Genomic DNA, 25,883 nt, shown 5'->3' with positions numbered 1-25,883 from the left:
AGCGAAATACGCTAGTTATGTTCATCGTGACTCCCATAAAAGACCGATAATAATAATCATATTGGAGGTTCTTTTTTGACGAAATAACACCTGCGACAACAAGATGAAGATGTATTATAAGATCTTCACATTACAGCGAAATATAGGACAATGTCGATACCAACAAGCAAATCAACAAAACCATTGACAAATCAAATAAAGCATGCAGACCTCACAATCGCCATAGCCATACCGCATTTCGAAGACTACCGAATGCTTCACGACGAAGAAAAATTAAAAAAATGTTAACTCGCTTTGATCACAACCTTCAATAAACGGTAACTGAGAGAATGCGAGATGAAAAACACAATGCAATATTTTTGTTTTACGTTATACGGTCGAAATCTACATATGTAACGTTTGGACGTTTACCAGCAAAAGAAATGGTCAAACGACTAAAAATATGATTTATTCACCACAAACTTTTTACATAGCGAGTGTAATGAAAACTCGAAAAATAAGTAGTAGAACTGTAGAAGCCAGAAATTCAACTAGAATAGGAAATCGACAAGATGTTTCCCAATGTGAGAATAATTTATTTGAAAATAACATAGCTACAGTTGGGAAATTAAAATTTTCACATGCCCGCAAGTTGCGCACGTCCTTAATTTATGAGAATTCAGGGTTCGAAATCAGGTTGGTACCTAAAGGAAATAGAAACTTCAGTAACCTAAAAAGATTATAAATTGACAAACATTCAAGAACTTCATAGAGCAAACCTGAATGAAAGAGGTAAACCTCAAGTTAAGCTTTAAAATATCTTATTGTTGCATATACATACGTACGTAATACTATGACCATCTTACTTCTTTAATAGCTGTCGTAGTTTTTTCATCTGATCATTCTTAGTTTGCAACATTTGTTTCAAATTGATGTACTGCGTTGTCTCGTTGAATTTCTTGGTCAATTCCTGTAAGTAGCACGTGTGATTAACGAGTATAGTGTAACAACAAACCATTGCAATAGACGATGCAACTTTCGAGTTACTAACCTGGTCTTTTTCTCGCAAATCATGTTGCAAGCGTAGAATCTCGTGCTGAAATGTGCAAGGTAAGGAAATACGTGAATGCCGTTAGGCATGTCCTGCATGATTGATGTTATTCAAATATAATTACTTATTGAGAAGGACGAAGTCATGTGATGAAAGAATGAACCACACTTAATGCAATCACACGCTAACAATCACAAAAATTTCGTGAATTTGTACCTTTGCGTCCGTGAGCTCTGCTTCTACCTCTGAAATTCTTTCACTGCCAGCGGAACTGGCCTATATGGAAATAGACTCGAAAGTCACCACACTGAATGAAACAACAAACGAGACAATACGTAAGTTTTTCGACCACCGAAATCCAAGAATATCGATTAAAAATTAGTTTTCATTTGTCTGATGTCGTATTTGAAATGAGTTCGAAATATCACTTACACTGTATGTAAAATTGTCTTTTCTTGTTTTTCTTAAACATCAAGCTCAAGGGTATACATTCTACATCGTGTATGTAATAGTCTAATGTAATACTTTCGTCGTTGCTAAGAAACACTCACTTTTTTGACTGTTTCCATTTCCATTTTCACCGACTTCATTTGCATCTCCAGTTCTTTTAGTTCATCACCTTCGGCATTTCGAGCCTTTGCCAAAAGCTCTGATTGAGTCTTTGCTAGATCAGCTTTTAGTTTACTTTTTTCGTCTAACACGCTCGTAGCCTAACATAAGCAAAAAGAAAGTAGATTTACGTTTTTTCTTGTTGCTTTAAGTGAAATGTACGTAATGGCTTGACATTTTGATAAACTTAGCAGGACATAACAAAGCATTTTACCATGGACTCGCTAACTTTAATCTTTTCTTTCAACCTATCGTTTTCTTCTCTCAGCCGGTTTATTTCCTTAGAAAAAAACGTAGATTTCGATCCATTTCTTTTTCTACTTTCAGGCTTATATGAAAGATGCTCGAATTTACGGAGGTTTTCAAATGCAAGCCCTCACCATTTGCAACAATGCCGAACCGCTTCCATCGCTAAGTGGTTCAAGTTTCGGTTTTTGAGCCAACTTGGATGACACTGATGTCTAAATGCGAAGAGGACCAAGAGTAGTTAGTCGTCATAACTATATACAGTGGGCTCACAAAAAAGTGCATAGCACACATGTAAAAATTACCGATAGTTGCTTAAAGACGTACGTAGCTGCGTAGTATACTACTTCATGGTAAAGAAACCATTTCATTATAACTTAGTCTGCGCACGCATAAACTTTGGAAATGAAAGTATAAGAAAAAGATTTTGAGCCTTTCAACACGACAGTTGTTCGAAGATATCTTGCAAATTTCAAGGTTCAGGATGTGATTGCAATGGAAAAGTTATAGTCCGAACGAAATGGCTGAACAAAAAACTGAAAATCATCAAATGATAATGAGCGCTATCTGAAATGCTTGAAAACACATGGCTCGAGCATTGAGTAACCAACGAAGCTGGTTGAAAAAATATTTAGCTGCTGCATTTCTTGCAGAAGCATGGCCACGTCATTATTTTTTTACAGTTACTTGACAATGATGAACATAATATATTTGTATAAAAGATGATTTTCTATAGGGGCTACTTTTTGTACACGCATTGCATATACTTCAATTATTCATTTCATCAATTCACCAAGCAAAGTAAGGAAGAGTTATAAGCCAACCCCAAATGAAAGCCACATTAATGAAATTCTACACGATATGCGTATAATCATACAAATTTCTAAAATGCATTTCAGCAGATTATAGATGCATGATAGGAAAGGAACCAATATACTCTTTTCATTGTAGCCAGAACATGACCAGAATATTCAATGCTAACCATGAGCATGTTATGCCCATCAAACTTATACAAGCATGCATATATAGGGACTGTATAGGAACTGTGGAGATATATTACAGATATTGCAAGTTACCTGTGAAACTGACTTTCGAGATGAAAACTCTCTCTCTTCAAATTTTGCAATTTCCGCAATAAGTTCTCTAGTGAATACAGCAATTCGTACCATGAAATTCATGCAATCACAAACTTACTCAAGATTGAAAATGTCAAAAGATGGAAATGTCACCAAAGTTGGGAACATGCATGTTTATTACTGGATTACCTAATTGAACATTCAAATTTGGGTGGGCATGACAGCCATGTACTGCTAAGCTAGGATGCTCAGATTGGTTGTGAAGCAAGTCAGTCACCAAACTTATGTTCATGTTCATTGAATTTACGTTTGCCAAAGAGTTTCTCGAGATTTCTTAAACATTACCTGTTTTCTAATTCTGATATATCAGCCTGCAAATTAAGGTACCATTTTTCTGCTTGTGAAAACACTTGTCTTAATAATAGAACATTTGTATGAGCAGTGTTGATTAGTTCTGATTCAACCTCAGCCCTGACAACGGAGTGAAGACTTTCAAGCATCTCGAAGACTTCTTCTAAGGTGTAGGTATCTTCCAGCACACTAGAAAAAAGGCATTCATTATAATGCTACTAATAAATCTGAAATCGGTAATCTGTGATTCACCGAACCAGCAGAATCTCTAATTACAAAATCAATACAAACCCACCGACTGTCTTTATATTCTTGGAAGCATGTGTCAACTGAACGTAAACATTGCCCACGATTATATCGTGCAAATCGCAAGTAGTTTATGATAGTTTCTTGATGATGGTCATTTATTCCAATGTCACCCTATAAAAATTAATTTAAAGTTACACAGCATTATAGAGAAGAAGCTTCTCGAATAAGTTCTTCCTAACAGACAATACCAATACGACACTTTGTCAACATTTGAATTAATAAATGTTCCATAACTATACTCTGCAATTTATTTTAATGCATTTAAAGTGATAAGCAAGTCGTGTTTTGAAATAGTAATGTGAGAATAGTTATGTGAGGTGATTTGAGCTATTGCACATTGTGCCCAGTAAAATTGATGCACATAGGACAACGTTATGTTATGTAAGTGCAAAATTTGCCAAAATAAACCAATGCAGGCACTACCATTTAGGTAAGTCAGTAGTATTGCCAAATTAATAATCAACTAAGCCTAGCAAGCAGATATATACTATACGACAAATACGAGTATTACTGTCGAAACTGTCATAAAATGTTTTTTATTTAAATTAACTTTGGAAGGATCAACATAACTAGTTGTGAAATTTGAACGACAATATATCAATAGGTACACACAAAAAACTTGATTATTTAACGATTCGGTAAACTAAAAAATATTCCATTGATAATTGTTATTGTTCGTCCAAAAATATGAACACCTGGTGTATTTTGAATGTATTTTTCAAAATGTAAACAAACTGTTACTCACCATCACCGAGGAATACAATATGTATTGAAGAATTTACAAATGGAAATGATAAAAACAAAATGTTTTATTCTCGATTCTCCCAAAGCTCAGAAACGATTGCATCAATTTGTCAAGGTAACGCGTCCTGCTCTTTTCTTTCGGGATGGGGACAAACCGTTCGGGTACAAATCTCGTATATACTTGTACATGCATGACGAATTGGCATGACGTCGCATGACGTCACTTAAGAAAAATTACTCTGACCTATTTCTAAATTTCTATTTACTTGTTATTGTTTATGATTTTGAACAGTTATCGATACCTTTCTAGAGTATATTAATTTTTTGAATTGGCAGTTTCACTTGAATTGACTGCTTCACGTAAAAACTGCGTAGTTTTAGGTAAAAACTGAAAACTAAGTTGACCGTGTCGCTGGTTTAGTGAGATTAGTGAAATGAGAAGGATTACATAAAACATGTGCTATAACGTTCAACACGTTAGAAATATTCCAATGTGACAAGAGAAATTTTAATTCTTATTTATTTTTTAGAAATCGGGTTTCCGACAGAGGTGAAGGTGGAATAGAATGGATCCATTTGTTTATCAAGATATATTTGAGCGGGTTGATTTTAAATTTAAAGGACTTTCATATTCATAACAATGCTATTCTTCCGTAATAATGCGCACGATGAAATTCAATCAATCGAACTGTTTTTCAGGGTATTGCAATGGAAAAATTAGCTGTGTTAAATTGTATTGATTTCCCCCCAGACATCGTCTTCAGTCAACTTGAGTGATTTCTCTTTCGCATCCATGTCGAATGCTTCAAATATTTACACAAAAGCAAAGAACTTTTTATCAATACAACAAATTTTTTTCAACATACACCACATTGAGATAGAAGCCATATCCACAGTTTATACAGGAATCTTTATATGTTTGGATGTCATTAAATTCAAAGTCGAGCATTCTTCAAACTGCGATAAAAACTAAAAGCAAATCATACATTGAAAGAGATGATGCAATGTTTTTGTTGCATTACTTCATGATAATTCAATTTTATACATGTACAAAAAAAACGATCAATGAAAATGGAAAAGGATTCTTGCATACAATAAAAGAGGATGAGTTGTGTGTGTGTGTGTGTGTGCCAAAGATTAATAATTTAGTGGTTCCACACCATTGCTGGCTACGGAAATGGAAATACCTCATTATAGTACCATTAGGAAGGATTTATTGATTTTAATATGGGCAAGGCATTATGGAAAATGTGCAGTAAAGGTTTATGAGTAATATTAATGTCAGAAAAGTTCTTAAATTTTACTTCAAGTGAAACTTCGAAAGTTATTTTTGTTTATTTGCTACATGACGTGCAGCTACATATGACATAGAAGCATGATGGAACTGTCTGAGCTGCTATGGTATTACAACAAACTACAAAAAAAATGATACAGCATACATTGTCCTAAGTAAATGAGTCATGGCATGTGAGACATTTAAAAAATATTTCACTGCAACAACCGCGACAGCAATGTGTCCTCTATCTTGTACGAATTTTCTATCTTATTCCAAGTTTGTTTTCCTTAGCAACCAAGTGTAATGTTTTAGGACAACTAATTGCGGCAGTACTCAAGTGTTATATCCGAGTATTTTTCATAATAGTTGTCTTTTTTGAAAAAACCCTTAGATATGTTTTTCAACAAAACCCTTAGTTATGTTTTTTCAACAAAACCCTTAGTTATGTTTTTTTTAACAAAACCCTTAGTCATTTTTTAAACAAAACTCTTATATAGGCTTTGGTAGAAATACACCGCATTGCTATTCTTCAACAACTTTAAAAGCTCAGAAAAACTATAAATTGCAACGGCATGAAAAGCAACTGCATGGCTATTCATGCCATGCTATCGAATGGTTAAAATTTGCTAATGATGAATGCTCCAAAACACCAAACATAGATGTCGCGCGAAGTGAATCCGGTTTATTGCAATGGGTAAATAAGACCTTACACTTACATCCCATGCATGCATATTTTTGGCACTAAGGCAACAAACAAAGAACATTACGTGTGCACATGAAAATGCAATAGCATAGCACAATATATGATGTATTAATTACTAAACAAAAAAGTGCTATAGCTCAATTTAGTCATATTTGGTTGGCTTTCGTGAAGGTTACAACATGTTTTTTCTTAGTTTTGCCATCCTTTCAGTCCTCCTGATGCATGGAAAGGCTGACAAAGATATTCCCGCGAGCAAACTCATCCAACTGGCTTTTGGAGTCACGAAATCGACTTATCTTCCATTTAAAGGATCGAGATACATTAAGAATGGTCATATCATTGGTCTTAAAGATAGAGGCGGAAGACATCAAAAAAGAAAGGAGAAATCTGTGTGCAGTATAGGAGGATGGGAGAGCTATAGTTATGACAAAAAAGAGATAGAAATTCTATTGTTTACACATGCCGATCAGAAGTTGGCCGTTTTTGGGTTTCGTGGAACTGATTCGTTGAAGGATTGGTTGAAAAATTTAAAAATGAATTTAGCCAATATGCGCGTCGGTAGAAAGCGTTTTAAAATTTATAAAGGCATTAGAAATCGTTATTACGATTTTTCGTCTTGGTTTGAAGAGAAATACCAAGCCATTCCGCAAGATTATACCATCCTGATTACTGGACATAGTCTGGGTGCAGCTCTTGCCACAATTGCATCTGCTTTTGCTGCTGGAAAACTACACAGAAAGCCGAATGCTGTGATAACATTTGGTTCACCAATGATCGGGAATAAAGCATTCCGTCAATACTATGTCGATATGGTTGGCTGTGACCACACCCTAAGAATCGCAGTAAAGGGAGATGTTTTTACTAAGTTGCCTCTCGGTAAGAATTATGTTCACGTGTGTTCTTCCCTGAAAGTTTCCGTAAGAAAAAGACGGTATGGTATTATAAAAACTCATGGGATATATGATGGCTATGCCAAGGGCTTATCAAAGAAATTTTCAAATAGAAATGCGATAAGCTTTGGTTGTGATCGGCGTCTTTAATTCCATGTGTAATTTTTGAAAGTTTACAAATCACTTGTAAACAGCATAATAATATACGTTGCAATTTTATTTCTGTTGAATAAACGGCTAAAAATAAAAATTGTTTCTCCACTGAGTTTACTCTTGCTGCGTCCCATGCGTTTTGGTAGCCCTGTGCACGTAGCCTTGAGCTAAAACCCTAACGTCATTTTCATATTTTTCGAGGAAACTTACATACCTTAAGGTCAGGAGGGACTCACCATGATTCATTCATCCCTGAACGGTGATGCTCTATTTGTCGATAGTGGCTGTCTTGAGTCATTGGTACAGGGTGGGCAGGAGGTAGGAAGACACCAACTTGAATTCGTATATATACAACTGAGTCACTTACCTCAAATTCCTAATATACCACTCGTACTCAGTGTTCCCATGAAGACATACGTGTGTATGTCAATAGGGCTTTGCATAATCCAGACCAGTCCATGATCCAGGCTGAGGAGTCCTCTTCATCGTTAAGATTATGACGTAAAGGCTTTGCAACAATTATTTTCACACGATTAGTCATCATTTATAAGATAAAAAATGTATTGTTCTCGATTTTTTCTAAGCTCAGAAACGATTACATTCATTTGTCAAGGTAGCGTGTCCTACTCGGGCTCATGCAGCTTTTTTTGGATAGGGACAAACCATTCGGGTACAAATCACGTATATACTTGTACAAGCATGACGTACGGAAATGACGTCGCATGACGTAAACTTAAGAAAATGACTCTCTAACTAACCTATTTCTAAAATTGTTTTCCCATTTCTTCAGTTTATTTACTTGTTATTGTTCAGGATTTTGAACGTTTATCGATTCCTCATACTGTCTTAAGTTTCACTTGCGCAGTTTTAGGTAAAAATTGAAAACTAAGGTGATCAGTGTCGCTGGTTTAGTGGGATTGGTGAAACGAGAAGGAATACGCATAATACATTGTATTATAAAGTTCAACACGTTAGAAATATTCCAATGTGACACCCAAAATTTTAATTCTTATTCATTTTTGGAAATCGGATTCCCGACTGAGATGAAAGAGTAACAGAATGGATATATTTGTTTATCAAATATACTTCATGCGCACGATAAAATTCTATTAATCAAACTGCTTTTCATAGTATTTGTTTAGCTGTGTTAAATTGTATTAATTTTTCCCCAAATATTGTCTTCAGTCATCTTGAGTGATTTCTCTTCCGCATCCATGTCCAATACTTCAAATTTTCACACAAACGCATTGAACTTTTTATCAATACCACAAAAGATTTTTTCCAACATCAATCACATTGTGATTGCACGCCATATCCACAGTTTATACAGGAATCTTTAGATGTTTGGGTGTTATTAAATTCAAAGTCGAGCATTCTTCAAACTGCGATAAAAAGTAAAAGCAAATCAAACATTGAAAGAGATGATCTTACGTTGTTGTTGTTGTATTACTTCATGATAATTCAGTTTACGCGTACGAAAAAGCGATCAATGAAAATGGAAAAGGAGTCTTGTCCACAATGAAAGAGGATGAGTTGTGTGTGTGTGTCAAAGATTAACAATTTAGTGGTTCCACACCACTGCTGGCTACGGAAAATGGAAATACATCATTATACTACCATAGAAATTTATATTAATTTTAACATGAGCAAGGCATTGTGGAAAATGTGCAGTGAAGGTTTAGGAGTAATAGTAATGTCAGAAAAGTTCTTAAATTTTACTTCAAGTGAAACTTTGAAAGTTATTTTTGTTTATTTGCTACATGACGTGCAGCTACATATGACATAGGAAGCATGATGGAACTGCGTGACCTGGAACTGCTATAGTATAACAAACTACAAAGAATAAATGCTACTGCATATATATACAGCCATACATTGTCTAAAATAAATGAGTCATGGCATGTGAGTCATTTAAAAAATATTTTACGACAAACACTAAGTGAATTCGACACGACAGAAATGTGTCCTCTATCTTGTCCGAATTTTCTATCTTATTCCAAGTTTGTTTTCCCCAGCAACCAAGTGTACAGTTCAATGACAAGTGCATGTAAGTACGGCAGTACTCAAGTGTTACATCCGAGTATTTTTCACAATAGTTATGTTTTTTTTAACAAAACCCATAGGCTCTGGTAGAAATATACCACATTGCCATTCTTCAACAAATTTTTCAAGCTCAGAGAAAACTATAAATGGCAACGACATGACAAGCTACTGGCAATTCATGCTACGTAGAATGGTTAAAATTTGCTAATGATGAATGTTCCAAAACACCAAACATAGATGTCGTGCGAAGTGAATCCGGTTTATTGCAATGGGTAAATAAGACCTTACACTTACATCCCATGCATGCATATTTTTGGCACTAAGACAAGAAACAAAGAAACATTACGTGTGCACATGAAAATTCAATAGCATAGCACAATAAAATGATGTATTAATTACTAAACAGTAGAAGTGCAAGCTTCATTTGGTTGGCTTTCGTGAAGGTTACAACATGTTTTTTCTTAGTTTTGCCATGCTTTCAGTCCTCCTGATGCATGGAAAGGCTGACAAAGGTATTCCCGCGAGCAAACTCATCCAGCTGGCTTTTGGAGTCTCGAAATCAACTTACCTTCCATTTAAGGGAGCTAGATACATTAAGAATGGTCATATCATTGGTCTTAAAGAAAGAAGTGGAGGATATCGAGAAAGTAATGAGCAATCTGTGTGCAGTATAGGAGGATGGGAAGGCAGTAGTTATGAAAAAAAAGAGACAGAAATTCTAGTGTTTAAACATGCCGATCAGAAGTTGGCCGTTTTTGGTTTTCGTGGAACTGATTCGTCGAAGGATTGGTTGAAAAATTTAAACATAAAATTGTCCAAAGTGCGCATCGGTAGAAAGCTTCTCAAAGTTTTTGGAGGAATTAGAAATCGTTATTTCGATATTTCGTCTTGGTTTGAGAGGGAATATCAAGCCATTCCGCAAGACTATACCATCCTGATTACTGGACATAGTCTTGGTGGAGCCCTTGCCACACTTGCATCTGCTTTTGCAGCTGGAAAACTACACAGAAAGCCGAATGCAGTGATTACATTTGCTTCACCAATGATTGGAAATGAAGAATTCCGTCAATACTATGTCAATATGGTTGGCTGTAAGGACACTCTAAGAATCGCAAATGAGGGAGATGTTGTTACTAAGTTACCTCCCGGTAAGAATTATGTCCACGTGTGTTCTGCCCTGAAAGTTTCCGGAAGGAAAAGACGGTTTGGCATTAGCAATATTTCTAGATCTCATGGCTTATATGATGGCTATGCCAAAGGCTTGTCTAAGAAATTTTCAAACAAAAATGCGATAAACTTTGGTTGTGATCAACGTCTTTAATTCCATATGCGTAATTTTTTAATGTTCACAAACCACTTGTAAATAGAAACAGCATAGTAAATATTTGTGGCAATTTTGCTTTTGTTGATTAAACGGCTAATAATGAAAAGTGTTTCTTCCAATTTGCTCGTTCTGCGTCCCATGCGTTTTTGTAGCGTTAGCTGTGCGCGTAGGCTTAGCTAAGGTCCCATACCGTAGGCTTAGCTAAGGTCCGGAGAGACTCACAATGATTCATTTATCTCTGAGCTGCAATGCTCTGTCAGTGGATAGTGATCGTCTTAATCAGTGAGACGTTGGTACAGGGTGCATGGGGAAGAGACCGCCAACTAAAATTCGTATTTATAAAACTGACTCACTTACCTGAATTTCCTCATATACCACTTGTAATCAGTGTTTCCATGAAGAAATACGTTTGTATGTCAAAGGGGTTTGCATAATCCAATCCAACCCATGATCTAGCCTGAGGCGTCCTCTTCTATCAATTGATCATGAGGTCACTGACTCGAGTCCCTAGCACCAAGAAAATGGATATTTTCTTTCTCATGGCATCAATATAAAAAATGATACAGTAAAATGATATGAAAATTTATCACTCCATAAAATAGGTTCTCGAATCAAATTGGCTGATTTAATTTATGCAATAACTCTTTGCAACATAGTTTTTACGGCAATACTTCATGTATAGCGTATATTATGTTTTGTTTGATATTTGAAGTCGACCAACTCATGTGACTCCGCTATTGTGTTAATGTGTTGTTGGTGAGATGTGGAGAAATACACTTTAATAGACCAGAGAAATATTCCATTTGCTGCTGTTCATATAACTAAAAATGAATTCTGCAAAGAGGTACGTAAACTTTTCCTTGTTGGGAAATTGGTGATTGTTTTGTTGGTTGCTCTGACAGTGACATCTCACAAATGACAATATTTTGAACACACGTATTAAATGCTACTTTTTCGTTTATTTCTTCAAAATAGCAGAACTGAAAAATTATACATATATATATATATATATATATATATATATATATACAAAGTGTATATACAATGTGCCCTCCCGGCTATCACCACAGTGAAATGGTGACTCCTGCACTTGGGACACAGGGCGTACGGTTATATATATATATATATTGTTTACAAATAAAAGTTTCTCCGGATTTTATAAATGATTTTATTGAGTTTTCGACTCGTTGCTTCGAGCCTTCATCAGAATGAGGAAATTATCTATTTACACTTGCTTTTAGCTTGTAGATGCTTAGAGCAACTAATTGGATTAGTGGGTGGATTAATGTGATTGGATGGTGTGAAATGCATTGCCATGGGCTTTGGTGTATTGTGGATGTGATCCGTGTTAACATTATTAGAGTGTAATGTTGTAGTTTTGGTGTTGTTTGTAGTTTTTTTATCCTTTTTCTTTAGTTCTGAGTATATGATGGGTATGTAGATATGTCTGTTTATATATATATTTATAAATATGACCGTAGTGAAGGTTTAACTAGGATTCAATGAGGTCTTGTACACCTACCAAGTATACAATACACCACTAAGTTTAAAGATGGTCTTTGGTGACCTTTCTGTTTTGTCTGATGTTCAGAACCACTTCATGATTCAATAAGTTTTCTTTAGCAATTTATAATAAAGCATGCAAAGAAATATTGTCCATTTTGCGATTGATAAGTAAGATCTTTTTACATGTACTACCAAAGATATATATAACTATGCATGTGTCCTCCTTATATAACTCAGCAACACAGAATATAAATGTTCTAGACTTGGTGATTTGTCAACAATGGCGGCAAGAGATTTGCCAGGCAGAAAGCGAGTCTTCAATATGAATATGACAACTCAACATATACAAAGTATTGTGTTAAAGAGTTATATGTTTTCCTATTAATTTCATATTGAAAATTATCATTAGTAATTACCAATAGCCCCTGGCCCAGATCAGTCTGGGCAGGTTAACAATTAATGACTACCACCAGACTTGATAGCATGCAAGGCACTGATGAAAATTTCTATCCGCATTTAGTATTAGAAGAGCTAAAGCATCAATTTAGCACTTATAGTACTTAGAGATTTTGACTTTTGGGACAATGAAAATGAAACGAAAAGCTAGAGAGTTGATGTACATGATATTAAAGGTGAAAAGTAGCACATAGATCATGTGTGTTCTAAAGACCAGGTTGAAAGGTAATAGGGCTTGAAACTTGGAATCAGATGAAGTGATACAAAGTACATATAGGAGCAAGAGGGTATATAGTGCGATCAATGGACATGAAATGCATACGAGTCTAAGTTGGGTGACAATATATGGGATAGCAGTAATGAAATTAAAAGGGATAAGCTTAAAGACCAAGATAGTAGCGCACAGATACATTGCACCTTTTTGTTAACGACCTAACCTAAAGGAGGTAAGTCACAACAAAGCCGTGACTCAAGACTGAAAACGTACTAAAAATGGTCGTGTGCAGGATGGCCATAGTTGTGACAAAGATGAAAAAGACAAAGTCATTACAGAGGACAAACATGACACAAATTTACGATGAATCTAAGAAATACGTATAACGTCATCTTTGCTTGACAACATACGATACATGTACTTATAAGGTGGAATGAAGATTAGCCGAAAAAATGCAGAATGTATTTGTGCAAATGAGGCAGAACTTAATGGGACGATGGGAATATAGGAAGCAGAGGTAGAGGACGGATATACGTCACGTAGGATCAACATTCCAGAGCAATGAAATACGTATGTAGGTCAGAAGAAGAGGTGACGAAGCGTGTGCAGGCGGAGAATGGTGGAAAATGTGTTGTGTGGTAAAAGTGTATCAGCCAGATTGAAAGGAAAATTTTCAAGATGGTAGCGAGACAACAATGTTATTTGATTTTTGAGCCCGTGACACCGAGAAAAAGACTAGGTACGGAGCTGGAGGTTGTAGAAATAAAGATGCTGAGGGGTAACACTGTTAGACCGAATGAGTAATGAGTATGTATCTGAAGTATATCACATGTAGCTAAGATGTTTTTAGGACAAAGGCATTAACGCCCGGCTTAGTTGGTTTAGTCATGTATAGAAGAGGGATGTTGAGTACACATAGGTATAGTTGATGCGGATGTTTGAACTGCCAGATGAGAGGCCAGAGGAAGACCACAAATTATGTGTATTGACTGAGACGTATGTGACGTATTATGTGTATTGTACATGACGTAAGATGGTTTGACACAAGAGGATATAGCACTCAGATTTATTAGTGAGAAGATGGCTTGCTGTAGCAAACATTTAGAGCAGAGGCTGAAAGACAAATTGAGATTATCTTTTTTCCAACTAAGGAGCGAAGTGGTTGAATGCAGCAGTGAAAGTACCATGATTTCACACGTGCCTTTGATGGACAATGCACGTGTACTATGTCCCATTTAGTGTGTTTTCGATAAATGATTGGATGTTTGTCGATTTTAACTAGGATTAATCAAATGAGCATTCATTTAGTCGAGAATAACAGGCATACATTATGAATCAATTATGTGCTAGTTCATAAAATGCAAGAATCTCGATATATCGGCGACACTTTATCTACATGAAGATGATTTATTACATCCAATTGCATGGTATCTGTTGGTAAAATTAAGAAGTTCTTTTTATCCAGTATTTTTAGATTACCGACCAATGATATTGCAGACTGCGTTCTCTTGATAAGAAGATCTTGCCCGGTAAATAGATTTACAAATATTTTTGTTTCGATGAACCAACAAATGTATAGGAAACGTTAAGTTTGGATTTCATTCAATAGCAAACATTGGTTAGACAAACAAATAATCAATGCTAAAAGTTTTGAATACAAAATTTTTTGTATAACAGTGCTATTTGTTATGAATATCCGAAAAATATTGTGTTGTACAAGTCAGTGAGTTTGTTGTACGTACGTATGTTATTAAGCCTGGCATTTAATCCTTAATATTATCTTTTATTATTTATTTCGATTGACTTTTTTAGGTGTTTTATATTCATGGCTGTGTTGATATGAAAATAGCTGCGGGATCTATTTCAATTCACGGGCACAGAATATGTGACGAAAAATGGCATCGCGTGTGCTCCTCGGGACTAAATCTTGTTACTGTTGAATGTACCTTGAGTCGACCCCTCAAACGTTGGAACAAACTCTTGTCCGAAATACTTGATAATGACGTAAAAACTAAACTTAAAACTGTGTTCAAAGATAAGAACGACGTCGTATGTGTTGTCTTCTTCAAAGCAAATTGGTTGACGTCAAAGCTTCCGTTTGGTGATTTCTTTGATGTGATCTCGGTACTTGTAAGTAGAATCGAGAGTTGCTAGTATACTTGACAATTAGATCACGAGCTTGTGTTTTCTTTTTGAGAACAGCGTGAAGTTGTATATAATATACATCGTATATAATATTGATAAATCTTCTTTTACCTTTAGGATTCCGTGGAGTTTGAATCTGATCAGAAAGAGCTTCACGACGTAACGTGCGATCTAGGATTTACATTGGTAAAGCCAGTAATGCCTGCAATATATAGAATTTCTTCGCATTTCCTTATAATCAATTGATTTATCTCAAAAATTTTGTGAAAGGTTGCAATTGCTATTTTGAAAACCTAACCGGTTATTTGAATTTAGCTACACATGCAGTCAGAAAGAACTTCACTCTAGCAAAAAAAACGGTTTAATAAGAAAACATTGGTACAAAGTGCCAAAACATTAGATACAAGTTACACAACAAAAAACAATAGTACATTTGATAGCCTGTGGCCCTGTGCACCTTTCTCTTGTTTTAATCACAGCTTTGCATTAGTTAGACATGGCATATCTGTTAAGTAAACCAATATTAGTTTTGGATCGTGGTAAACCATCATTATTCAAAAATCAACGTTACGAGACAAATCAAAAGCGGGTCTTTTTGACTGCCTGTGTAATGCTTTATAGCATGGTGCGGTCAGTGTGATTACGTGAAATTTTGACTGTTTATTCGTAATTTAGTTCCATGAATTACCAAATTCCTGTTCGTCGTTGAAAATTTTCCCAACATGGAAGAAATTATCTGAGATGGTTCAATTGCATTCTAACCAAGCAGGTAAAATGCTCATTCCAAGCAGGTTTTTCTTTAGTAGAGGGAGACTTTCACCGGCCAAGTGATTTCCTATCAATTGAAAGGCTGAATGTTAGATATACTCAACATTAGGCCCGTCGAAGTTCACGTGTGCCGAATACGTAAGAAAGAAAAGACAAGGAGCAAATCGGTATCATTTTCTATTGTCTTGAATGCATTCGGCACATGGGAGATTCGACGTTTGAAACGGTGTTAAGCGTGGACGATGGGAAAAGGCATAAGGCAAGTGGCTCATTCAAGCCTCGATACTGTTAAGATCACGGGTTCAAGTCATCATGTTTCATTATGTCCACTTTTCGGCCAGCCGGTACAATCTTTGTCTTCTAATCAGCATCTCAATCATGGTTCCTAGCAACAGTTGTATGGACGAATGTTTGTGTGACACATTTATGTATCTACGCATAAACAGCATAATCTGCACTGATCAGGGATCTAATTCCTTAAGTGATTCGCTTACAAAAGAAATCAGTTGAACTCAACTGCACCTATTAAACACCCTCCTCCAATTAACGGACGACCCGGTCACTGATCAGTGATGATTGAATTTTTTTCATTTTTCAAACTGTTTTTCTTGTGACCATACACTGAAAAAAGGTTGTCCTATATTTTTCATTTTATAGTCTAATGACTGCATAAAACATCCTGTTAGCTAGGCATAAAGCATATTCATGAAATTGCTTGTGTGATTTTTTTGTGTTTGCTCTCTGTGAAAACAATGTATTCCTAAATAAATGAATGAATGATCCGAAATTCACGTAGCAAGACTAAGACTCGCAAGGTGGCTTTGCTACTGCTTATAGCCTGTTTTTTTAACGCCACGCTTAGTGTTAAGTAGTTAGGTACGATGTAGTGTTTCTTTTGCCCATCACTCTGTAGGTAGCATACTTCACGATTTCTTTTTCCTTCACTGATTGTGGCGGCTGGCCTCTGCACTGATTTTTCTTCACTTCTCCAATGTTCGAGTACTCTTTTTCTTATACATATATAGATGTCCAAACACCGATAGTCCTTATCTGCGGTGGGAAAAATGTTGGAAAATCTACTTTTGCAAGATACTTGATGAATGACTTTTTGAACAAGTAACATTTCTTTTCTGTTATTATACCAAATATCGTTTTGGATGTGCTTCACATGTTTGGTAGCTATAGTGTTGTTTTAACTAATTGCGTGATGTTCTTATTTCATCGAAACTTCGCTCCAATTTCTCTATTACCACAGAATAATGATTATACTGAAGGGTCACTAAGGTGTTCAACGCGTCCACATGTCAGCCATTATTCCAGCCAGATGATTAGGATTTCTCACTTGTTTCCAACCATTAAAATTACATGACGTCAATACTTAATAATGAATTCAAGTATATTTTGACTTAAGAAATGACTTCGGATCATTTTAAAAGTTTGAAAACAGTCTAAAACCCTGATCATCTGGCTGGAATAATGGCGCCCACCATGCGCGGCACGACATGCGCGAGGACAAAAACATCAAAGGTTCCGACACGAGTGACTCTTCTGTATATTCTTATTCTGTGCTATTACGCAAAAGCATTGTTAAATCAAGTAATGGAACATTTTGACCAGGTGTATCCACTTGGTGAAATATTGTTTGCCATGTGTGGATTATAGTAGCGACGTACATGTCATTCAGGGACGGATCAAGATTTGTAGGAGAGTTCTCTAGTTAATTAAATTAGTTTTTGCCTACTTTGTGGGTGCTGCCGTGCCTTGTTTTGTTACACAAATTTTGCTACTCTTATGGAATGATTGAGAGAGATATTTTTTTGGAAGTGTGCTCCGTCAATCACAATTGCTTATGAGTGATTTCTCGATGTATTGACGTTTCTTAGGGAAATTGTCACCCCTTCCCCCCTAATAACCAAAGCTCAAGCCTAGGATTTGTGTTCACCTTCTTCAACCCACCCATCCCCGCAATAATTCCATCCTTGATGTAATTTACGAAGGGCTATTTCTTTTTTGTTCAAGGCAGATTTAGTTGCACACATTTTTTTAAGAATTCTCCGTTCGGGCGAATCTATTTATCCAACACTAGCAAGAACCGTCCGGCATGGAATTTTGGATTAACGTTTCTGTTTCTCACAAATGTTTCAGCCAAAGCTCGTTGTATTTTATGGAAACAGATGTTGGGCAAACGGAGTTTACACCACCGGGAATTTTATCTCTTGTCAAAGTCAATTCGCCCATATTTGGTAAGTTAGTTAAATATTCAACAATAATGTACAACGAAGACAATTTCAGGAGTTGTTGTTCTAACAAAGTGTTTCTCCTCGGTTTGCTTCTTTTAGGTCCACCATTTACACATCTCGCAAAGTCTGAAAGGTATGTGGTCATTGCTTAATTGATGACAGGAATTTGTGGTTCAACCTAATTATGCTTTGATAAACACTTCAGTTTTTTTTTGAAAGACTTATTATAACGTATCCTATGCTATGCAGGAAAAGATGAAATTACGTTTGTGTTGGTTCATCACTGATTCTGAAAATCGCATCATACGTTGTGGACGCATTTCTACCATATTTAAAAAAAACTTGTCTTTTACATAACAGCATAGTGATTCAACACATATTTATTCGTTGCAACGGGAGATTGACTCGATAAGTACGAAGGTGTAGCCGGCCCACAAAGGTGGTCATGCTTTGTAAAATTTCAGAGATCATTACTGATATTTATTTCTGCAGAAATCTATTGTTTTTACAGTGAGTGATAACCTGTGTACTGAAGAAACCCGACCGAAATTGCGGGCTGGCTTCACCACTGGATATGTAACCACTTTCACTTGTTTTTTTTCACGTCTTTCAGAGCCCTATTCTTTGGTGATATCACTCCGAAAGACTACCCTAGCACCTATGTAAAAATGGTGTATTTATTGCATGAATATTACAAGGAAAGCTGCTCTGCTGAACCGCTTGTAATTAACACTTGTGGTTGGATCAAGGGTAGTATGCTTTATATCGTGTGCTTAAGTACGATGAATGGACACGTTTTAAACGTGACATACACGCGTGTATGCATGAAAGTCGTCGTAGCCATTGTGATTTAATTCAAATATTTGTGGCAGTAAGATTGTTTATGCAATAGAATTTCTGATATTAACATATGTGTAGCTATGACTTATTATTCAATGTAATGCTTCCGATTTGCGACTCTGGGAACTATTGTGAAGGATGGAAGTCAGTCATGGAAATTATAAACAGCGGTTATTTTTCAGGTCTGGGTGTTCGTATATTGTTGGACATCATTCGACTTGTTCAGCCGACTCACATAATACAGATAAATTCCCCAAGCCAAGCCACGAAAAATCTCCCTGTTTTTACTGAGGATTTTTTGACCACTCAAGAAGGCTGGACGTACGAGAGGTGAAGCGCGAAAAGTCATTTCGTGTATGTCGTCTTCGCGCAAACACACTTGTTATTTTTTTTTCAGTTTCTCTGTTCCCCATTTACCTCACGTTTTGCAAATTGATGCGTATGAAAACGACTGTGAAGCAAGAAAAGGGTATGTTGTTTTTTTAAATAAAATACCAGAAATCTTTTTTTGTATGTGTTTCGAATAGCACTGGAGGAAATGGGTGGGAGGGTGGGGGTCAAGATTGCCCAAATTTTAAGGGATGTTATTTTCTTACCAACAGTTTGATACCTTCATAGGTAAGTATAAATTAGTATAGAAGTTTTTGCTTTTTTGGGGATTCTATCGCTATTGCAGGGCAGTTTCACATTAATTGAACTATAAATTAACATTGATGTTTATTTTGTCGTCACGTTTCGTTTAATCATGGTCTTCTTAATATAAATATCAAAGCCCAGCAAAATGCTTTTAAAAGAGCCATTTAATGCAAAAATAACATATGAAAAGAAATATTTATTTAGAAGCGTAACGTTTCGTCTTGACTCTCAAGACATCATCAGACAGTACTGATGCTGAGCTTTGATATTTATATTAAGAATTTGCTTCCTGCCCGGTATATCCTTGGTCACAATCATGGTCTTCTCGCAAACATTGCATGTCATTGTCATATCATCAGGAGCCGTGGATCTATAAATCATCGAAGAAATATCCCATTGATTCATCACGTAGATACACCACCTTTATTGGATCACGGTAGTCTTATAGCAGAATGGTTGCTTGTGAATCAGCTAAAAACATGATTTATTCCATAATTAATTAAGTTTTCCGATACATTTACATGCCATTGAAAGATTTGCATACGTCATATTTTGAATTCTTAGTATGATTTCATGGACATCATTCGTCTGTTAAAACAAACAGTATTTATATTTCATTGTTGCCATGAAATCATGATGAGCATGAAAAGCAGTATAATTTTTCGTGTATGAGAATCGCTGTGCGCTCTGAGTAGTAAACATTTTGCGTCATGAACACATTTCTGTTTCTTATGCTTCGATCAAGTGTGCAAGCCAGTGACCTCCGGATGCTTTCCCTTCTATCCTACTTTGGTATGCATCAAAATGTTTCAAGTTCCTTTACTTTACAAGAGTACATCCAAAACCATGCTGCGACATATTCTATTCCAATTTCTGCTCTAAAAATTCAAAATATCTACGATGACGTAAGTTGAGCGACAAAATTCCAGAAATATTGTTGTCAATTGTTTCATTTAGTTGTCGTAGCAGACTGTATACTTACTATAATCAACTGCGTTTGCTTTTAAAAAGGTTTCCCCCGATAACCTTTGGAAGTCAATTATTGGCAGCATAGTAGGTCTTATTAGAAAGAATACAGAGGTAGGCCGTACATGTAAACTACCATAAATTGTGTTAAAGGCGATGGATTCCTCGTAAAAATCTACATAGTTATGTGTCAATTGACATAGTTTCTGCTTAATGAGCTAGCAATAGTAAATGTTGACGCTCGAAAACCTTATTGAGGAACATTTTGTAATTAACTGCACATGATTGCTTATACTCTTCTACTTAAAATTTTGTCTTTGTTTGTTTTAATCAAATAATTTCCGCAAAACTGAAACATGTATTTTTAAAACTGAACCAAATTACATAATATGGTTCCTTATTTGGAGTAAAAGTTCAAACGTTACGAGAGTTTTGTCAGTCCAGAATTTGAAAGTTTTACAAAGAACAGGACGTATCGAGAAAAGTAAATCTTAAAAATAGTCACGTTTCTTTTTTAAGGCCGATTGAATGAATAAATCAAAATTATGAAGATGTATTTTTTAATGGTATATACCATTGAGTTGCATTAAGACCATTCCCGCCATGTTTTTGACAACCGGGTCCAGTCCTCTTTATACATTCAGCTCTTTATATAACTCAGTGGTATATACTCATTGCGTGTTTCAAGCATGATCATCTTTTTCTAGGCACGTAAAAGTCACGTGGAATCCTTAGGTGATGAAGTTCGATTTGGAGAATGTGTTGGATTAGGTATGTGGCACTGATCTCGAAATAAGACTGGATCAAGCATCTAGCACAAACGTTGAAGACAAAAAATAAGGAGCGCCGCCTTTACTAAGGGACCAACTTTCGAAAATAAGGAGCAAATATATTGTGGATTTATACGAGAATAATCAAGAATTTTCAACATGTAACAACATGAACATAACTAAGAGATAAATAAGTTTATAGAAGAGCTAAAAATACGATGAAATATGATGAAATTATGATCAAAATACAGCGATTTTTGTCATCGTTAACTCTACTGTGGTATGGAAAAACTGTGGAAAAAAGCCCACAACTGCATGGAATAACCTAAAATTGTTGGAATCGTAGTTCAGAAGTACAAACTGATTAAATGATCTCATTTACGATCATAAACTGATCAATCCTTTAAAATTACTAGCCTTTTTTACGAGTGATTCCGAGTGAAACCTGTATGCGTTTTGTTTTATACTGCCGATTATTCTTTCTGACTCGCTTTACTATCGCCACAAAGGTAGTTTTTCATCTTTTGCGTTATCTTAAAGCATAATTTGGCCATGTGTTGCTATGTTTTCCATAGTTTTGTTAAAAGATCTTTCGATGTGTTGGTCCTTACTAATGGCGGCGAAATTTGTTTACTACAAATATAGATTTGCTTGATCCAGTCTTCTTTCGAGATCAGTGGTATGTGGTGCTGAAATGTTGCGAGACTATTGTGATAACATATTGGAAATGGACAACTGTCAAGCTGCCTTCTCTCTGCAATACCTGGGCTCTTCTGTATGCTCTTCTTGTAATCACGTGGAAACCAAATCGCTTTACACTTTGTTCATAAGTTTTTGAAGTGGAAATTCACTAGTTTTTCGATTGCAAAAATTTCGCCACCGAGTCAGCTATACATTTCGTTTTTATAGCCCATTACAATCAACATGATCGACGTTGAGCGTGAAGTTTTGTCTTGGAAAATGTTTCACAAACTTTTCACGTGGTCCGTTTAGGCATTGTTCGAAACATTGACGTGGCAAAAGAAATCGTGTATCTCATCACCCCCGAGCCTAAAGAAAATTTCAACGATGTGTATACTTTGTTGAAGGGACGACTTGAGATACTGGACTGCATGTTTAAGGTACCTGACTTTGTGCGTATATATTTTACCTAGAAATATAAGAAATCTTAATACCAAAAAACATCATGCAGTTGTCCTAAAATAGCTTAATATGCGTTTCGTATAGTATTTGAAAAACGTTCCTTTCTTTTTTATAATACAACATGGAATTTTTAGCATTAGGCGTTTTAGGTGTCAGTAGTTGGCACAAGTATTGTCACCCAATTCAAATGGGGGGCAAAATTGGAGTCGACTCTTTTCTAAGTCGATGATCTTGCGTGCACTCTTTTTGATCAAAATAGATCTGTATATATGACCGTGACGTAGATGTCAACAGAAGGTGTATAGCTTATCAAAGACACTTTCAAAAAACATTTTACGTCGAGCGTTTCAAAAAAATGTCCACTCTTAATAATAAAAGACGGGGCAATAAGTCAGTGGCAATAAAACATGGGAAAGTTATTATATACATAGGATATCTTCACGCAATGAAGAACATTGACACGAATCCTTTTCACTATAGAAGTGAAATTACTCCCAAAAAAAAATCAAATTCAAATCCTTGTCTGAAAGTTACGGCCACTTAAAGTGCCTTTATCACCCTCAGGGAAATAATCTATGTAGAGAGAGTTGATGATTTCAAGAACATTTGTAATATGTTTTGTAACACGAAAATTTGATCTTCCGTGACTTTTTGGGTGTCAAAGTTGGCTTTTTCGTGTTTGACCGTGAGGTGCTGTGACTGGATCTAGTTCACTGACGTGACCTGCATTAGAGAACTCGCTGCTTTATATAGTGTGATTCAATAACAAAGTGAACAATATAACACAAGTTTAATAAGAAATGAATTCCTTGACTTTGCTACAAATTGCACTATAAACTACAGCGTTAAAAAACAGCGTGTTCTCCAAAGTACGTCGCGTCTAGTGAACTAGATCCAGTCACAGTACCTCACGGTCAAACACGAAAAAAGCCAACTTTGAGGCCCAAAAAGTCAAGGAAGATCTAATTTTCGTGTTTTAAGTTATATTGCAAATGTTCTTAAAATCGTCCACTCTATGTAAGTAGCTTATTTCCTTGAAGGTGATACAGGCACTTTATAGCTCAATGCTAACGTTGCATGTGTGAACCAAATTTCATGTTTGATATATTCAAAGACGAACTGTTTTCTCCCCTATTTCTACTTTTTAGAGTCAGTCTTGTGGGTCTTTGCCGTACGTGACGTCGGAATTTACCTTCAATCACAGAGGATCTGGACAAAAAAGAGTACGATATAATTTATTGAGACAAAAATCGCCGAATCCATTAAAAAAGAAAGCTTTAGACCAAGTATCCCATGTTGCTGTGCAAAACGATCAATAATGATGTGGATTGTGCCCTATCATGTAAACATAAATTAGTATGACATAATCTAACTTTAAACTTGTGAACCATGAACTAACATGAAACTTGTGGACCACAAATGCCCTACATAGATAAAATCAATTCTAGCCCGAGTTCAGGCATAGTATCTACTCTTAACTCAAACTTCAAAGTAAGTGTTCAAAGTACAGTAGAACAGCGTTAACTCGAACTTCTCCCGCTAGCGTGAACTAAATTCGATTCCAATTGGATTTGATAGCACATTTTTGAAGTATATATTTTTCTTTGGTTTATTCACTCCAACTTGTTTGACGCCAAATTATGAGAAATACAATAAAATCATTCTGCACGAAAAACACCTCATTACGAATATTTGAAAATAAAATTTTAGATATCGATGGCATGACTTACATATAGGATTGCTATAGTTGGTTATTCATTCCAGTGACATACAACAGACACTATTCACCACATTCCTTTTACAATCGTTGCAGCTAGGTAGTCTTTGGTTTTCTTTTTGGAGGTAACCGAAATAGTTAGCCCTAATAGCTCTAAAACCGTAGTGTGAGTAAGCTATGCTCATTCGTTATTGTAATTCATTTAATCCATTTGCTCAAAAAACCTGATCGATAAATATTGAAAAACTTCTCTGGGAAATCTAAATTTCATACTTTTCTCATGTGTGCATAATTTTTTGATCGTAGTTTATAGTTAGTTTTAGACTATTGCATGTAGGCCGTTGCGATTGGGGGGCTGGGTTGGGGTTAAAGTTAGGGTTAGTGTTGTATTTATAATCAAAGTTTTATGATAGATAATCATGTTAAAAATACAATTGAGTTTCCTTAAAAAAATGACTTAGCAGCGTAGACATAAGGACTAGGGTTGATGGTGCAGCGGCGGCTTGCAGTGAAGTTGCAAAGAGGCTATATTTTGGACAGGCAAATTACAGTGATTTGGAAGTGCGTGCAATTTGGCAGCTTCACAAATGGTACAAAAAGCTTTGTGTTGATTTATTTTGCTTTTTTTTACTTTTATGTCTAAAGTGTTTGCAAAATGCGAGGGGTTGCAATTTCCAGGTATGCACCGCTATGGAATAGGAGGTTGCAGGCTTGATAGGGTGTGAGCGCCTTTGAGCAATGATTGAAACTCAAAATCTAACCCTAAACTTATATCATATTTTCAGGTAAAATTATTTATTAGGTAAATTTTATTTTAATTTTCGTTTTAACCCCTACCCCATATTGAAGTTGCACATGCACGCGTAATATGTGGAGCGTTTTAATCAAATATCCTCCAATTTGAAAAAAAACTTGTACCCAATAGGCATATGATGAAATCATCCCCTTAATTTTATCTGCACCGCCGCTCTGATGAAACAACTATAAGATGTTTCACGAAATTTTTGGCATAAACCAAAGTCAAAATTAAGTCAATGATTTAAGAATAAAAGCAGCTACTTTTCCGACTGTTTCATTTCACCCGTAGCATTTATGAGAATTCAACTGTGTTCCTGGCAATCACGTTGTGCGTTGTAATTAGCCCAGAGTTGTTATGATTCTACTTATTAGATAACGTACAAGGACAATTTTGCCATCATGATACATTTGCTAGCACTCAATAAATCGTGAATTTTCATTCATTCGTAGTTACGCTTTCTTTAGTGCATTTTCGAGAAGTTGGAAGTTGCTTTTTATTTTATTTTAATTCATATACTACGTATATCTACATTTATCTACATGTAAAATTTATCGTACATTGGAATTTGGAAATGTCGTTCTTGCATAAACGAAACGCCCACGATGCCAGCCTGAAGGTCGTCCAAGTGCCTAACTCAAAGCGTAAAACACAGCACATTTTAGTGAAATCATACTTCGAGAACAGTACAACGACCCTTTCATAACGTCAAAATAAATCATGAAATTTTTTTCCGTCCTTAATCTCTTAAGTCGTTAAGATAAATGATATAGCTAACTCGGTCGTCATGACTTGTTTAGAATGATAAATGTATTAATTTGTCAAACTTTTTACGTTATTCCGAAGATATCAATTAAATAGATGGCTATACCTGCTCTTTGTTTGCTTTTCAATGAAATCACTTGAATAATTTAGAAGGAAAATGTTAGGAT

At 35.7% G+C, this 25,883-nt stretch overlaps 3 protein-coding genes and 2 long non-coding RNA genes across 6 annotated transcripts; 2 read left to right on the top strand and 3 right to left on the bottom strand.

The window, feature by feature from the left end:
- Positions 1 to 426: 426 nt before the first annotated feature.
- LOC124445148 (leucine zipper transcription factor-like protein 1) lies at positions 427 to 4,504 on the bottom strand. The gene is made up of 11 exons (XM_046995857.1): positions 4,367 to 4,504; positions 3,608 to 3,732; positions 3,307 to 3,501; positions 2,962 to 3,028; positions 2,020 to 2,100; positions 1,854 to 1,919; positions 1,582 to 1,740; positions 1,247 to 1,306; positions 1,031 to 1,075; positions 846 to 949; positions 427 to 683 (listed from the first exon to the last, which is right to left on the bottom strand). Exons 1-11 carry the CDS (start codon positions 4,367 to 4,369, stop codon positions 659 to 661), a joined length of 930 nt encoding a protein of 309 aa, XP_046851813.1. The 5' UTR covers positions 4,370 to 4,504; the 3' UTR covers positions 427 to 658.
- A 5,416-nt stretch (positions 4,505 to 9,920) lies between these two features.
- LOC124438643 lies at positions 9,921 to 10,751 on the top strand. The gene has a single exon (XM_046988820.1). The coding sequence runs from the start codon at positions 9,921 to 9,923 to the stop codon at positions 10,749 to 10,751; it is 831 nt and encodes a 276-aa protein (XP_046844776.1).
- A 707-nt stretch (positions 10,752 to 11,458) lies between these two features.
- On the top strand, positions 11,459 to 24,113 carry LOC124444118 (polynucleotide 5'-hydroxyl-kinase NOL9-like). Of its 2 annotated transcripts, XM_046994707.1 has the most exons (16): positions 11,459 to 11,598; positions 14,396 to 14,459; positions 14,743 to 15,060; positions 15,193 to 15,261; positions 15,751 to 15,844; positions 16,869 to 16,959; positions 17,989 to 18,086; positions 18,183 to 18,216; positions 18,697 to 18,833; positions 19,106 to 19,253; positions 19,321 to 19,392; positions 20,305 to 20,464; positions 20,571 to 20,639; positions 21,233 to 21,296; positions 22,289 to 22,416; positions 23,587 to 24,113. In XM_046994707.1, the coding sequence occupies exons 1-16, from the start codon at positions 11,582 to 11,584 to the stop codon at positions 23,755 to 23,757; spliced, it is 1,734 nt and encodes a 577-aa protein (XP_046850663.1). In that variant the 5' UTR covers positions 11,459 to 11,581; the 3' UTR covers positions 23,758 to 24,113. The 2 variants fall into 2 exon arrangements, with proteins under 2 accessions (XP_046850663.1, XP_046850669.1); XM_046994713.1 differs by lacking the exons at positions 22,289 to 22,416; positions 23,587 to 24,113 and adding an exon at positions 22,205 to 22,285.
- Positions 20,027 to 22,289, bottom strand: LOC124444150. The gene is made up of 2 exons (XR_006947851.1): positions 22,059 to 22,289; positions 20,027 to 20,437 (listed from the first exon to the last, which is right to left on the bottom strand). It is a non-coding gene; the product is annotated as an uncharacterized LOC124444150 (long non-coding RNA).
- On the bottom strand, positions 24,042 to 25,816 carry LOC124444146. The gene is made up of 2 exons (XR_006947849.1): positions 25,335 to 25,816; positions 24,042 to 25,259 (listed from the first exon to the last, which is right to left on the bottom strand). It is a non-coding gene; the product is annotated as an uncharacterized LOC124444146 (long non-coding RNA).
- Between the last annotated feature and the right edge of the window lie 67 nt (positions 25,817 to 25,883).

The sequence above is a fragment of the Xenia sp. Carnegie-2017 genome, unplaced genomic scaffold, assembly GCF_021976095.1.
Source record: "Xenia sp. Carnegie-2017 unplaced genomic scaffold, XeniaSp_v1 HiC_scaffold_1, whole genome shotgun sequence".
In the NCBI taxonomy this organism is placed as follows: Eukaryota; Metazoa; Cnidaria; class Anthozoa; order Malacalcyonacea; family Xeniidae; genus Xenia; species Xenia sp. Carnegie-2017.
The sequence above is the reverse complement of the archived record's forward strand: the minus strand, read 5'-3'. Positions and strand labels throughout refer to the sequence as shown.